This window comes from Condylura cristata, unplaced genomic scaffold (genome assembly GCF_000260355.1).
Source record: "Condylura cristata isolate star-nosed mole 26May11 unplaced genomic scaffold, ConCri1.0 scaffold00031, whole genome shotgun sequence".
NCBI classification, from domain to species: Eukaryota; Metazoa; Chordata; class Mammalia; order Eulipotyphla; family Talpidae; genus Condylura; species Condylura cristata.
In genome coordinates, this window is record NW_004567132.1 from 16423159 (window position 1) to 16440322 (window position 17164).

Below are 17164 nucleotides of genomic sequence, written 5' to 3' on the forward strand. Positions count from 1 at the left end.
GCCCATTTTTTGATGGGGTTTATTTTTGTTGAGTTTCATTAGTTCTTTGTATATCTTTGTGATCAATCCTTTATTGCTAGTTTTGTGTGAGAAATTTTTTTTTTCAATCAGTGGGATGTCTGTTTGTCCTTTATAATGTCTCTTTTGCTGTACAGAGGCTCTTTAACTTGATGTAGTCCCATCTGTTTATCCTTGCATTGGGTGCTATAGCTTCAAAGATGTTACTGAGGTGGATGTTGGATGCACAGAATTTTTTTTTAAGAGTTTTTATTTATTCATACAGAATTGGGGTACAGGCAAGAGATGCGGAGGGTGAGAGGATTCACCAGGGACAGAGTGGGGAGCAGAACAGGCAGATAGATGAGATACACTGCTGAGGGGAGCAGCCGGCGGGTCAGGAGAGGTCTGCCGCGCCATGTGGATCTCCTCCGGGGCAGGCGGGGATTGAACTCATGCGGAAGTGGGTTAAGCTTCTTAGTGCTGTGCTTTAACCTGCTGTGCCACCAGGGAGGGCCCACACAGAAATTTTTAATAATTCAGTCTCAATTGTTTTTGTGACCTGTGCTTTTGATGTCATATCCAAGAATCATTTCCAAAACCATTGTCAGAAGTTTTCTCCTAAGAGATTTATGGAGTTAGGTGTTAAGTTTAGTTCTTTAATCTATTCTGAGGAAATTTTTGTGTATGGTTTAAGGTCAGGTTCCAGCCTGAACAGTCCATGACTGAGTAATTGCCTATTTAGAAGACACTGGTTGAATCTCCTTCCCAGAACTTGAAGTCTAACTGCATATGGCTTGTATTTCTCTTTCCCCTCAGGACTTGGGAAAGTTAGAGAGATAGTAGATGATTCTAAATTAAAATTTTTTGGACAACTACAGTAGGTGACCTTGTTTACTGCCATTGTTTTAAAACTTGTAAACTGGTGGCCACATTGCAAGTATCGGGATGAGGTAAATTACCTAGTTCTGTGAGGCATGCATTAGGGTTTTGTCACTGTATTACTTTAAGCACAGCCTGATGACTACTTTAGTGGAATTTTCATGTGGGCAATGATGTGAATGAGAGGTCTTTTTTTTCCCCCTAAGTGAATCTTAGAATTGCAACTAAGATTTTTAAATTTAAGAGATAACTTTCCAGGCTTTTTTCCTGGTTTCTTCCTGATCAGAAGAGGATATATGACAAATATTTATTTTGGCTAGAACAGGAGATACTGTTTTTTCACTGGGAACATGTCTTATAAGACATTTGCCTCTTTGTCCTGGGCCACTTATTACCTCAGTCCTTTTTCCTGAGATATCAGTAGGATGTTGGGGTTTAATTTATACCTTTCTATATGATCCTTTGCATAGGAAGAACTATATGAAGACTCTTTAAGTTTGGTCTCCATGTATTCTCTAGACATTATTGCTGGGAGTTTGTGGTATAAGTTGAGCCCATCTCTGCATTCTTGAATATTGTTTTCACTTTTTGTTCCTTTTTGTTTGTATCATTCAGTTATAAAAAAAGAAATTTATTAAGCCTGTCTCTGTGATGCTATGTTTTCTAAAATCCAGTCTTTTTTCAGTGTTTTTTCTTTCTTTTACATTTGATTTCTTGGGAATATTTTATTTCTAAGGGAATATCTGCAGCTACCTGCTTTTACCTCCCCTAACCTTCCCCCTTTCCTAGAACCATAATTGTGTTTTTGCTTATTATAGGTTATGGAAGACTTAGCTGTCAGAATAGTATTTTTGTTATTACTTACCTTTCAGCTAAGCCAGAAATATGGTACTATTCTGATTCACAGTCCTTTAACCATATATGCTTTTTTTTCTTTTTTGTTCATTGACTTAGTTTATCGTTATCTATGAACTGCATGTCTTGCCTTTAGCCTAGGTTTCCTCAGGTTTGTTAATGCCTTTCTTCTCTGAACATAGGTGATTAAGACTTCTTTACTTCTTTGTACAGTTCACAGGTAAAGGTCAATATAAGGGAATAACTGCAGCTACCTGCTTGTTCCCCCCACTTCTGTGATGATTCGTACTCTTTGGTCTTTCTGTGCCTCTACTGCTGTGTCTATATAGTCCTCCCCCATCTGTGTAATTCCTACTTCTTTCTCATTACTCTGTCTTTACATTCAGTCTCCTCACTTCTTTCTTGTTGCCTCTGTGTACTCACTTAGTATTGGGACTCCACATCCTCACCCACACTCTGGATTTTGTCTCCCCTTCTCTGCTTTGTGTTTACTTACTACTGCTCTTCTCCCTTTCTCTCATGTCCTTGATATTTTTGTCTCTACCTGCCCCCCCCACACACACACACCCCTTTCTTTATCCTTCCCTTATTCATCATTTTTCTTGTTATCTGGTTGTGTTCTCGAGCTCCTCATTATATTTTCATTTCTGCCATATATCATTGTGGACTTCCAATATAGTCATCACTGACAGTGAAAGAATAGAATTGGAGAAGTTTTAAACAATTTCTATGCCAAAAGTTTATAGTTTATACTTGTTAGTACAAAAAATGAAAAATCAAGTTTATTATCTTTTGTTTATGGAGAAAAACGTGAATGAATTCTCTATAGTTTAGATTTCTCATTTCCTATTGCATTTGTTTCCAGGAGTTGGGTTAATGGTAAGTACAAACTACCAAAGAAAACTCCATGATCATCAGAATAAAATGAGGCTTTAGTAATGTTCAGTTAAAATGTTTACCAGTGTTCCCTGTGTTGTTATACAATAGGTTTTATTATCAATTTATTTAAAAGAGAAATCGTAGTCAAGAGCATGTGTCTTGGAATCCAAAGGATAGACTTTATTATTATACTTAAAGATTAAAAGCAAGGTAGATATATATATATATATAGAAGCAAGGTAGATAAATATATATATATAGAGAGAGAGAGAGAGAGAGAAAATCCAAGTATATATACCTGGAACAAATTATTATTTTTTTAAATAATATAATAGTTTATTTTTACATCATTTTGTATATATTTTTTTTCATCTCAATTGTAATCCCCATGTGTTTCCCATCACCAAGTCACCCATGTGCCATCACCATAGTCCAGTGCACTTCCCTCCCCCCACCATTTTTGATCCCATTCCTCACTCCACCCTCATAAAATGTCTCTGGTATATAGCTGTTCATTATTTTTATTTTCTCTCCTGGTCCATTATACTCCTGCTATGAGTGAAACCATCTGGTATTTTTCTTTTTCTTTCTAGTTTACCTCACTAAGCATGATCTTTTCCAGCTCCATCCATGTTGCTGCGAAAGACATATGTTTCTTTTTTTGGTTGCTGAGTAATATTCCATTATGTATATGCACTGCTTCCATGTTTTCTAATTGTAAATAAAGCAGCAATAAACATGGGGGTACACGATTCTTTTTCAATCAGTGTTTTTGTGTCTTTTGGGTAGATACCTAGGAGTGGGATTGCTGGGTCATATGGAAGCTCCATGTTTAGCAGTTTGAGGAACCTCCAAACAGTTTTCCATAGTGGTTGTACTAGTTTGCATTCCCACCAGCGGTGCAGGAGAGTTGCTTTTTCTGGAACAAATTATTTTAACAAGTTATTGTAAAATTAGAGATTTGTAGTTTTTTTTATGATTTTCTTATGTTTTTTTGAGGCATGCATTATCAAATAAGATGTCATTGTAGTTCTTTTTGTTTAACATTTATTTGGAAAGGAAGGTAAGTCAAGCTGATGAAACACAAAAGCTGAAAAAGAGAATTCTCAAGCTCCTCATTATATTTTCATTCCCGCCATATATCATTGTGGACTTCCAATACATTCATCACTGACAGTGAAAGAATAAAATTGGAGAAGTTTTAAATAGTTTCTATGCCAAAATAAAGTAATTTTTAATTTTTTTTTAAGATTTATTTTTTTTATTCATATAGAACTGGGGTACAGGCCAGAGATGTGGAAGGTGAGAGTATTCACCAGAGACAGAGTGGGGAGCAGGACAGGCCGACTGACGAAGTACACTGCTGAGGGGAGCAGCGGGCAGGTCAGGAGAGGTCTGCCACACCATGTGGTCACCTCTGGGGCAGGTAGGAATCGAACTCATGCCGAAGCGGCTTTAGATTCTCAGTGCTGTGCTTTAACCTGCTGTGCCACCAGGGAGGGCCTAAATTTTTTTATGATTATTTTGTGTGCAATTCAACTTCAAAATTGCTAAAACATGTTTGTGCTTTTAACTGCAAAATTTGTAGTAATTGGTAGGTTAAATTCACAAAGTAAAAAAATGGGGGTGATGTGAACTTAAAATAGTTCACTCTATGTAAAATTTGCTTATAACTCCAAATGTGAGGGTTGAATTTAATGTACTCCATCTATACTACTGCACTTCTAATCCATGTTTTTAGTTTCTGCATAATATTCCTTAAGCGCAACTACCATTTTACTTAGGTACTTTCCCTATAACAAACTCCCAAATTACTGTAAACTCTGATACCACAAAAGATGGCATGCACTTCCTTGTTCATATAACCTTACAGAACTATGTTATATTCTCTGTGGCATATATCCCCAGAAATGGAACTCTTGGGTCCTAGATGATAATGTATATATAATCTCCTACATTAGTACCAAATTGCTTTCCAGTCAATATTCAGACCTTCATTGTGAAAAGTCCTGTTTCTGCTTCTGTATCAATAATTTCTAATTTTCCCAGAAGATTAGAAATATAGGTTTCTCCACCATGGGAAAGTATGGTTTTCTTTCTTAATTAAATGTTATTTGTCTTAAAAATCCACCCTCATTCCACTCTGGAAATTCCAAGGAAGGAGATCCTTGAGACTTAAGAAAATTACTCCTTTCAACTAGAATGTATTCATTTGTTCATTTGTCCAGATATTATTATAGTATAGTATATAACAACTTGTACAGAGTGGGCTACTTCAACTACTTTTCTCAAATTTTAACTTAGGTAAGATATGGAAGAGTTTAGTAACAGTATTACCAAGTTTGATCTAAAATAGTTACGTAATAGAATTAGGTAGAAACGTGGCTAAGGCAATGAACTGCTAAAATATTAATCTATAACACTTCATTTCCCAAACTCAACATCCACAGTAATTCCTAATGCTCGTGGAATCTTTACAAAAATTAACTGTACATTAGGAAAGTGTTAAAGTCCCAAAAGTACATTTATAACTAGTTCCTGTTCTCTTAACAACACAATAGTTAGGATTTAACAATTCTAATTTTTTTTAATTAAAAAAATTTAAACATTTTAAACTTGTGGGTTAAAGAAGACCAGTGAAAGCATATATCCAAATCCTTATTGGATTGTAACCAAATCTGTATAGCTTTAAGTAACATTTTTGTTTAACAAGCTCTTAAGAAATAACTGAGAAAAGCATTCTAGTCTAGGAAGCTTAACAAAATTAGCAAAGAAAGCACGATGTTACTAGCAACAAAATAGAAAAATGTAAGTTAATACTCAAAGTTAATCAATGCAACCAAAATCTGATTATTTAAAAAAAATTGACCATGCTCTGGTTATTTGACTGCAGAAGAAAAGGATGATGTCAGACATAGTGATGTGGAAGTATATAACCACAAGCAAGCCATTCTTAAAAGGTTATATGGTGCAACTTTACACTTGCTGTATTTTAAATCTACATTAAATAGAATATTTTCTAAGAAAATATTAATTACAAAACTTGACCAATACATTTGAAAACCCAAGTAGGTCACCAACAATAATAATAATGTCAATAATCCATAATTCCCTAACCCAAACTAACTACCCTCCAGAAATGTGTAATGCCACCAAAAAGTATGTTTCTTCATTCCCTTCTTAACCAGTATCAGTCTTTTTAATGTTTGCTACTTTGTAGAAAAACTTTACATTGCAATTTTTTTAAATACTATGTGTCAGGAGTTGCCATTGTGTGTAGATATAATTTTGTTCAGCCAATTGTCAATAAAAATTTTAAAATAAGTAATACTCAAATTGTTAGAAAATTTCACTATTTTGTTAAGCTGGACTCTAATCAGACGGACTTGGTAATAGCCAAGTTCTTTGGAAATGTCTACTGAAAACAAGTGAAATAATATGAAAACACATTTTCATGTGGAAAAAGCTAAAGAAGAAACATTTTGCCCAAATTATGTAGTGTATTTGTTAAATTTGAAATGAAAAACCCCAAGTGAGAAATGCCTTTTTTTCCCCAAGTGAAAACACCTCAACAGAAATAGATATATCTGATCACCAGAGTATGTTTATGAGTGGGTTAAAGTCTTTAGTCATCCTATGTAAAGGTGATCGTAATCCTCAAAGCCAAAAAGAAAAACATTTAAGAAACTGGAAAGAAAAAAATTAGGTCACTTCCAGACCATAATTTTTCAAACCTGATAGAAAAATCCTTTGGGACTCACATCTTCTGGCTCTACCATCCTCTATATGACTTTCATGATCATTTGGATTTGGTAACCACCTGGTTTTTTCTAAATGTTCATTGAGGACTTCAAGTCTTAAAATCATCATCTTTTTTTCCACAACCCCTGCAATTATCTGGGAAAATTTACTATCCCCTAAAGTTTCTTAACTTCACTTCTAGTTACCAGAAGTTACATTTTATCAATCCAGTGAATCATCCAAAATTGTTTCATCTGCAGTCCATATTCACTCATGTACCAAAAGACATTTCCTGAAGACCTATTATGTAAACAACACATTTGCATTTGCTGGGAAGGATTTTTCATAGTTTTAATCTATCATGTTTGCAGAAATAATTGACCAGGTTTTTCAAAAGGTTATTTAACCTTTCAAAAGGTTTCAAAAGGCTAAATAGTTAACAGCTTAAGTTTCTGCTTTTGTATGCTTTAATTTTTTTCTAGGAATAAAATATGCATTAAAATTATTTTCTAACACTGATTGTGTCACCTTGTACCAGAAGTTTTTTATTGAAACTACAATTGCCAGTTTGATCTGCACATATCTAAAAACTTTTCACAAGTTTGTCCTGTGGTGCGACAAACAATTTCTAATTTTGACTGTCAGTGTATATGTCTGATCCTAAATTTGAGTGGTTATAAATTAATTAGTATAAACCCATCCCTCTGAAAGAAAAACATCTCCCAGCAAGACACATGTCTGGAAGATCAGCAGTAGCATTCTTTCTATATGAAGAATAACTATGGTCATATAAGAAACATAGCTGTTTTGCTAGGTTTCTGAAGTTGTTTCTAGCTAAAATGTAATTAAAAAGTTTTCTGTACTTTAAAAAGTAGTACAATAAAACTTGAAATGAGATGATAGCAGTCACTTTTATCAGTGTGAAATCTTTATTTCAAAATAGTGAGTTTGCTGTCATAGAAACTAACATAGAAGCAACCAATCAACACTTATCCCTTTTTTGGGCTATAACAGAAAGCTTAAACCATGATAGATGATAGTGTCAGTTTTCTAGTCACATAAGTCTTTATATGACAAAGAACTGAGTGTGCTGAACCTTGACCACGAGGGGTGAAGGAGATCTTTAAAGATGTCTGAGACTGCTGTTGACTAAGGAAGTTGTGTGGTTTACACAATGGCATTGTAAAGGTATTTAGCAAAATGATGTTCAATCCCACGTCTGTTCTTCATAAACTTTTGTCAGACACAGTGCAGGCCTGTACATTATGATTATTGTGGGAACATGAATGTGTGATTTTGACAGTTTTCATTTGGTTCTAGCTATCGAGTGTACGTAGTGCTGTATCAGATCTACAGCGCCCAGTGCCCACATTGTTAGGACTGTCTGCTCTTAATTCTATAAATATGATGCCATTGGTCACCTACAATTAATTGTTCTTATCTCTCTGATTTGGTAATATAGTAGGTGAGAATTACAAGCTTTTTTCCTCCAAATTAGTCTTCATAATCCAACATGTATTTCAGTTAAATTGCATGTGTAAATAAACATTTGTACAACTCAAGATCTTTCATTTACCATAAAATTTACTTGTCCAGTGGAATAATTTTTTAGTATATTCAGAGAATATGCAACCATTTCCACATTCCAACTTCTCGTTTTGATAATTTCACCCCCTCCTTTCCTCCCTCCTTCCCTCCCTTCTCCCTTTGCTTTCCCCTTTAATTATGCTGTTGCTCCCCAGCTCCTCCTTGGTCCTCTCTTCCCATTCCCCCCCCCCAACAACCCTACTTAATATCGTCTTGACCTTTCTTCCTCCTTAGCCTCAAAAACTTCACATTTATAATTTATTATGATGATTATAAGCATTTTATCTCATCTGTCACTGTAAATGCTCTCAATGTGAACCATATTGCAATTAACTTTATTCTTAAGATTGTATGTGCTGGGCCTCTCTGGTGGTACAGGGGTTAAAGTCTCAGCACTATCAAGCTATTGCCAGCCACTGCATGCTCCACCACATGAGTTAGATCCCCAGCCAGAGCGCTCACAACATGGTGCAGCAGACCTCTCCTGACCCGCCCAACTGCCCTCTTCAGCAGTGTAGTTCAGTAGATCCACCTGTCCTGCTCCCTACTCTTGTCTGGTGAATCATCTTGCCCCTCCCCCACATCTCTGGCCTACACCCCAGTTCTTGTATGCATCACCCCAGTTCTTGTATGCATATGCATAAATAAAAATAAATTTAAAAAAAAGAGTGCATGTACTGTTCCATAGATTGTTTGTGCCCATATTTTCATTAGTATCAAGGTTTCTTTGATAATCTATTTTAACTTCCTGTTTTAGCCATCATTTGTTCAACAGAACTTTGCTTGATCTTGTTTTTTTTTTTTGTTTTTTTTTAGTAGTTGGTTTCTAGCTTTTTGGCATTATGGTACCTAGAATTTTAATCTTTGTAGTTTTGTGCCCTCTGGACTTGGGGGGAAATGTGTATTCAATGGCTTTTGAATAGTGTTCAGTAGATACCTGTTAATCTGACTTACTTTACCTCATCATTTGAGGCTATTGTTTGCTTGCTAACCTGTCTTAATAATTTGTCCATAGGTATTAGTGGAGTGTTAAAATCCCTTGGTATTGTGTTGTTGTCAGTCTCTTTAGTTCTGTTAATTATTTTATGTATCTTTGTGTGACATCATTTGGTGCATTTATATTTTTGAGTGTTACTTCTTGTATTATAATGTAATGCTTGTCTCAATACATTTTTTAAATTCAAAAACTATTTTTGTAGGATTTGCTTCTAGCCTTTAAGTCTGTGCTTGTCTTTTTCATAAGATGAATTTTCTATAAAACAGCAGACTAGACTGTTTTGGAAATCCATTCAATCGCTCTTAATTGGTGGGCACACTAGTGCTCATTGCCATTTTGTTGCCATTGTTCTAGTTTGTATGTTTAGTATGTCTTTTTTTCCTTCCATTTTTGTTTTATTTAGATTCCATTTCTGTTGTTTTATGTGTTCTATTGATTTTTGTTTAAAGGTTCTCCAGAGCTTGGCATATGATGGATCATTTTTGTGGCCCATTGAATGGTCTGATTGCAAACTTGTTTTGATAGCCACTTTGTTACTCACTAGCTCCTCCTCCTCTGTATCTGTTGTGCTGTTGCTTCATAATAACCCTTTGGCACTTCTTTCATGTGCAAATTGGTGTTGATAAATTATTTCCATTTTTGCATTTTAGGGGAGTTCTTTATCCTCCTTTCTATCTTCAGTGTTAGTCTTGCAATGTAAAATATTTTAGGCTGGAATTTTTTCCTATAAGTACTTAAAATATCTCCTCATATTTTCCCTTATTGCCAGCATTTGTATTGAAAGATCCACAGACAACTCTACTATCCTGATAGGTTATTGTCTCTTACCTTTATGCTTTTAATATATTGCCCTTGTCATTGATTTTCAGTAGCTTTTTATAATATGTCTTGGAGTTTGTTTGCCATTGTTTTGTTTGGAATTCTTTGGTCCACTTAGAATAAAAGGTTCATTGCCTACATTGAGATGGTTACCAGCAATCATTCAATGCATTTTCTGTGACTGTGTCTTTTTCTTTCTCTTTCTCTTTCAGGACCCTCATACAGATGTTATTTTTCTTTAGCTTACCTCAAAGAGCTCTTAAATGTTTGTCTTTTTATTTTTGAGGTGGTACTTGTGTTTTCCAACATTGTGCTTTTGAACTCACTAGTCCTCTCTATTACCTGCATTTATCTGCTTTTCAGGTACTCCATTGTATTTAAAATTCAGTCGAATACTTTATAGATTCATTAGTTCATATTTTTGGGTCCTTTTCCAGTTCTGTGTCATCCTATTTTTTTTTATTTTATCTCAGCAAGCATTGTTCTGTTACCTTTAACTCCTTTTCAGGCATATACCACAATCCTGCTGGATTGAGGCCTGGGTTTTTTTTGTGTGTGTACTAACACTTGTCATGCTCTTCTGTCTCTTCATTTGTAGTTTTTGCAGGTTGTATTAGGGATGAATTTTGAAATCACTACCTTTCTCCCTGTTCAGGTGGCCAACAACTGGCACTAGCAGGGGCTAATGTGTAGAAAGGAGCCCAGAGAGTAGGCATTGAAATGTCACCGCCAGTGAATGTCAGGTATCAAATTTCTTATTGTTCTGCAGGTAAGAGAGTTGGTGTGGGGACCCACCAGTGATCCCCCTTCAAGGCCAGTTCTTCAGCCTAATATCTTGAATAGTCTCATAACAGTCTCCACCTGTAAACTTATTTGAGCACTAGAAGCAGCACTAGGTATGGATTTTATTGACACAGGGCCATTGGCCAGACCTGTTCTCTTTGCTTTTCCAGTACACATCCTTACCCTGCGTACTTGCTTGCTACGTTAAGATCCAGGTTCTAAATTCTAATTAGTGAAAGCATTCAGCTGTTATTCAGTTACTGGAGTAGCAGGTTTATCCCACCTTCAGGCTACAAATAATAGCCTCATCTATGAGGAGGCATAGGTGATCTGACCTAACTCCAGCTGTCTATAACGGGAGCCTCAGATTCAAGTAATCACCACTCTGCAACCCAGCTCCTGTAGTTCTTGAATCATGTATCTTTCCTGAACACCAGCTCTGTGCACCCTCTTTTCCAGTGTTGTTCCAGGTCTCCAGAGTATGCATGTGACATTGCCTCTGGATCAGCAACTGTAAGAGGGGCGCCTTGTGGCAGCTCCCCTAACTCTTGTGAGTTATACTGCAAATACAGTTCAATTAAAGTTTTCCCTACCCATTTCTGCTAGATATTTGCTACTGTCATAATACTGTAACTGTTTATATTTCAGGGTTTATTGACTTTGTTCTGATGCAATTTATTTCTCTGTTATTTTCTATGGCCAAATAATATTCCGTTGTATGAATACCACTTTTTTATCTGTCAGGTAATGAACATTTGAATTTCACTTTTTGGTTATTACTAAGAATGCTGCTGTGAATATCATACAACTTTTTATGTGGATATGTTTTTATTTCTGTTGGGTATTTACTTAAAAATGGTTAGTTGTGGATAATATGGTAACTCTGTACTGACTATTTGAGAAACCAACTGTCAAGTATCCATTTTGCATTCACACCAACAGTGTTATGAGGGTTCCAGTTTCCACATCCTGAAAAATACATTTTTGCTGTCTTTTTTTCTTTTTCTTTTTTTTAACCATCTGGAGAGTTAATTAAGTCATCCTCTTGAGGCAATTTACTTTTAGATCTTTTGAATTTTTTAAATGGTTAGGAATTTTAATAGGCAGGAATTAGAGATTTGAATTAGAAAATCAAGGCTCTTTGTGTAATCACATGTAAACATGCTGTTTTTCACACCTGATTGTATACTTGGAATGTGGCTGGTGTGCAACTTGGGCTTGGAAGGGACCAGAACAGCTATATTTGTACCACTAGGTGTCCCAGCCCCTGCTATAGCAGCCCCACCATTAACTTGCTGCTCATGGCAGCGTGTTTAAGACTAGAATTAGAAAAGTTTTTCACTTAGAAGATCCAGAATCAGCCTGCATCTTTCCTATTGTTCCATTGTTCCTGGCTCTGTTCCCAGTTCTGTTCTCTGAAGGCGCAGAAAATAGGGCTTGTCTTTCACCTAGGGCTTGTGTTTCACCTCTTGATTCCCCACTTCTCTGAAGTATTTTCTCTCAGGTTTTCAAAATGAACCTTTCTACACAGGTCATTCCTCACAAGTCTTGCTTTTTACTCCCTTTTCCTAAGCAGCTTTCCTGGGTCTATTTAATTTGTCGGTATCCCATTTTTAAATAAATCCTTTAAATAAGCAAATTGTGCTTCATATGGTGAAAGCATGTTGGCAGCAGATTAGTCATGTGCCTTTCTGTTGCTAAACTATTTATGGCCTAACATGTTTTACTCCTGTTGAACTCACCAGTCATTAAACCTTCTTTTGCCAGAGTCATCCCTGTGTTCCTTCTCCCCAGAGTCCTGATTCACAGCCTCCCAGAGCCTGTGTGTTTAGCTCCTTAATTTGACTCCAGAAACCCCCTAGAATCCCTCAAGTAATGTCCCCTCCAACATTTTATTTTAAAACAAATCTGAGTTGGAGTCAACCATTGTGACCAAGGAAGTGTGAGTGATTAGAAAATAAACTTCACCAAGATCATCCCCTCCAATTTTTAGTGTGCTAATTCTCACCTCTTAAACTGGTAATATAATCAGATGGTATAAAATTTTAGATATGTGAAGACTGTCCTCATCCCTATGGCCAAGACACCCATCTCTCAGAATCACTCATTGTTGCTAGTTCTTACATATCTTTGATGTTCAAGTGGCTTTACCGAAGTGTGATTTACATACCAAAAAATTCCTCCATTTTAAATGTACAACTCAGCCATTTTTAGTAAATTTATAGTTAGTCTAATCCCCGTGATTCAGTTTAGAGAACATTTCTGCTAACGCCAAAATGTTCCTTTTTCCTGTTTGCAATCAATCCATAGTTTCAGCCCCCAGACAACCTCTAATCTGTTTTCCATATATAAGTAAGATGATATGTAGTAATTTGTATCTGATTTCTTTAACTTAATGTGGTATTTTCCAGCTTCACATATATAGTAATATGTATCAGTAGTTTTTTTTTATTGCTGACTAGTATTCTAATGTGGGGCATACTATATTTTGTTAATCCATTTACTAGTTTTTGAACATTTGTGTAAACATCTCTGTGTGGACTTTTTTTTTTCACTTCTAGCTATATACCTAGAAGTGGAATTAATGTATTTTAAGTTTGTGTTTAATTTTTTTTTAAAGATTTATTTTTTTTATTCATATAGAACTGGGGTACAGGCCAGAGATGTGGAAGGTGAGAGTATTCACCAGAGACAGAGTGGGGAGCAGGACAGGCCGACTGACGAAGTACACTGCTGAGGGGAGCAGCGGGCAGGTCAGGAGAGGTCTGCCGTGCTATGTGGGTTTCCTCCGGGGCAGGCGGGGATGGAACTCCTGCGGAAGTGGCTTTGGCTTCTTAGTGCTGTGCTTTAACCCGCTGTGCCACCAGGGAGGGCCAAGTTTGTGTTTAATTTTTAAGAAAATGTCAGTGTTTCCCAAAGTGTATCATTTTACATTCCCACTAGAAATAATTATTGGCCACTCATCTTTGATGAAATGGCTCTTCAAATCTTTTACCCATTTTTAAATTACATTAGCATGGAATGTCACACTATTTAAATCTTTAGTTTCTCCTACTAAAGTTTTAGAGTTTTCAGTAAGCAAGCCTATACTTCTGTTGTTCAGCTTATTCCCAAATATTTCATTCTTTTCACTGCTATTTTGTAAAAGATTATTACCTTTAATTTTTTCATGTTGCTCAATGCTAGAATCTTCTATCTTATTGATCTTAAGTTATACAATATAGTTAAGCTTATTCATAGTTTCAGTGCTTTATGAATTCTTAGTATTAAAACTTTTGTTTTTTTCTTCTAATCTTTGTTCTTTGTTTCTTTTTTCTTTCACAGATATTTTATAAAAAAGCAAATGCTATGTATTTTTTTATCCTCCTATACACAGACCATTTTCTGTTGCATCAAAGTTACTACAATTTCTTCTGCCTAATGTATAGGACTTTACAGTTGTCCTTTGTTTGATTTGTCCCATCATTCCTGTTATTGTTTAGCAGCCAGTTAGGTGCAGGTGTGTATTGTATGGGGAAATCTGCTTACCATATCTTTACAATATAGGATGTGAAGGAATAGCTAGAGCACATCAAGTGACTGGCAGACAATAGGTGCATAGTAAATATTCATTGTTGAATGCATGATAACATCACTCAGTAAAGGTCTCCTTATTAATAGTATGTGGGTACGAGTGGTTGAACCAGGGCCTTTCTGGTAGCACGAGGGGTTAATTCTTCATACTGTGAAGCTGTCACCAGCCACTGCAGCACAGCTTCAGTCTCCTGGCCAGGGAGGTGACCCACATGGCACAGCAGACCTCTCCTGTCTCACCTGCTGCACCCCTCAGCAATGAATTTCAGTAGATCTGCCTGCTTTGCTCCCCACTTTGTCTCTGGTAAATCCTCTCACCCCCCTCCCCACACGTCTGGCCTACACCCTAGCTCCTGTATGCATAAAAAAAATTTTTTTTTAAAAAGAAGTTATTGAACCAGTTATGCCTCTATCAACTTATAACTCCATCTTGACCTCAAAGTTGTGTGTTTTGTTTTAACTCAAATCTAGTTGTACTCTGCTACTGTCTATAACTTGGCAAGGTTTATTCTGCCTGCGTTTCAGAACACTGGCTGAAATTTACTAATCATTTCTTTGACTTCCAAATGCTTCCAAATTATCTGATAGGTAATCCATTCCAGAATTTTAGGGGGTCACTGTTAAGCCCATAGTTTGCAAAAATCAACAGTTACCATTTTGAAAAAGAAAACATTTCCTGACTTAATCCCCCCTAGTATAACTCCTCTTTTCCAGAATTGTGTTGCAAGGTTCCTGAAAGCCCTGGAGTATAGGTTATCTGTCAGCAGCTCAGGGGGACAGATACTCTCAATTTCCTTTCTTGATTTTGCTTAAACAGATAAAAATCACCAGCATTGGTGGGAATGCAAACTAGTACAACCACTATGGAAAACTGTTTGGAGGTTCCTCAAACTGCTAACCATGGAGCTTCCCTACGACCCAGCAATCCCACTCCTAGGTATCTACCCCAAAAGACACAAAAATACTGATTGAAAAAGATACCTGCACCCCCATGTTTATTGCTGCTTTATTTACAATAGGAAAAACATGGAAGCAGCCCAAATGCCCAAAAGTAGATGACTGGATTAAAAAGATGTGGTACATATATACAATGGAATATTACTCAGTAACCAAAAAAGAGAAACACATGTCTTTTGCAGCAACTTGGATGGAGCTTAAGATCATGCTTAGTGAGATAAGCCAGAAAGAGAAAGAAAAATACCAGATGGTTTCACTCATAGCAGGAGTATAATGGACCAGGCGAGAAAATAACAAAAATAATGAACAACCATATACCAGAGACATTCTGTGGGGGTGGAGTGGGGAATGGGATCAAAAATGGGGGGGTGAGGGAGGGAAATGCATGGGATTATGGTGATGGCACATGGGTGACTTGGTGATGGGAAACCCATGGGGATTACAATTGAGATGGAAAAAAAATGTACAAAATGATGAAAAAATAAACTTATAAAAAAAAATCACCAGCATTTATTCAAAATATAAGTGCTTGGACTCCTTCCTAAGAGGTTCTAACTCATTGCTCTGGGTCAGGGCACCTCCCCCATGATATTTTTATGATTAACAAGTTTAAGAAATACTGTTTTATACTATATTTTATTTAAATATCTTATGACTACCTTTTTTTGTCATCCACTAACATTCCAACTTCAGTCAATGAATTTGACTTTAATTGTTCTGCTTGAATCTATATAAATTAAAAGTCCTCTTGGGCTCTTTCATTCTTTTTTTGCAATACTCTACTGATTCAGGGCTTCTCATGACATTCTTTGGCATTAATCCTTGTAAAAGTAACTTGAGTCTGATCTTACTGGAGAGCACTCTACAGCTTATCACTCGTTATTCCCCAGCCCTCTTTATCTTTCTTCAAAAATTAATACAGATGTTAAGTCAGCATTTAATTCTCAATACCCACAAGGCTAATCTTTGGCTAGCATCCTGTTCAGTTTTTTTCAGTACTGGGAACATATACAGCTTTTTTTGTCTTGAAAGAGCTCAGATACTTATCCCTTCTATCACAAATAAGGTGGTAGCATGTTCATATTGTTATTAAGTTTCCTGGCAACTTAATCTTATTTGAGTTAGAAAAAACTCTTGGTGACTTGTATGTTTTCTTATCCTGTCAGTAACCGTGCCATTGATTGCAGGTAATAACAGGCTTTCTCTTGTTTTTCAGGTTTCTAACCAAGTGATTTCCTCTGACTCTATTTCATCTCCTACCAATAGTTTCTGGAGCTTGAGCTCTACTTTTTGCAACAAGCAAAATGTACAAATGTTAAACAAAGGAGTACAAGCAGGTAAATGACTTGATTTAAACATTTCCATTGAAATATAAATGACGCTTAAGGTACTCAGCCACACTCATGATAAAAGAAATGAAGGTTAAATATATACTCAAGTGTTATGTTTCACCTCTCAAAATGGCAAAAATCTAAATTTTGATAGTTTGTGGGAAGGGTGTAAGCAAATAGGTACTCTCATACATGTTAGTGCAGCTGTAAATTAGAAGTACAATCCCTATGACAGGCAACTTAGGGGTTTACTTAGCATTTTTATTTAAGGAATTTATTCTTTAGATATTGCTGTGCATATGAACAAACTGGCAAGTGTACAGAATTAACCACCAAAGTGTTGCTCATTGTAGTAGAAAACTACAATCAACTTAGACATTCACTAATAAAATGGTTAAATTCCTGTACATTCATATATTGAAATGAATGTACATTCATATATTCTACATAGGATAAGGAAGCTCTCTCTCTACTAATATAGAAAGATCACCAAGACATGCAAAAAACAAAAAAGGTACAAGAAAGAGTCTTAACATTCTACTACTTGTATTTAAAAAATAAAGAAAATTGCTTGAATGTGAAAAAAATGTACCCTGGAATCATGGGGTTATAAACTAAGTGAATCCGTGCCAGGAGTAGATGGAGACTGTCTGCTCTGTGCCTCACTCTTATCTTCTGATTTTACAAAACAAAAATAATTTCTGTCCTCTGCCCCTTGAATTTTAAGTACTGTCAACCTTTTCTTTTTTTTTTTTTTTTTTTT

General features: G+C 36.0%; 1 protein-coding gene across 1 annotated transcript in view; it reads left to right on the top strand.

The window, feature by feature from the left end:
* The window catches only part of ALMS1 (Alstrom syndrome protein 1), a 113105-nt gene that overhangs the window by 89096 nt on the left and 6845 nt on the right, over nucleotides 1-17164 (top strand). The window contains exon 18 of the mRNA XM_012731576.1: nucleotides 16287-16407. Coding sequence (XP_012587030.1) covers nucleotides 16287-16407 — 121 coding nt within the window. The remainder of the gene's footprint in view (nucleotides 1-16286; nucleotides 16408-17164) is intronic.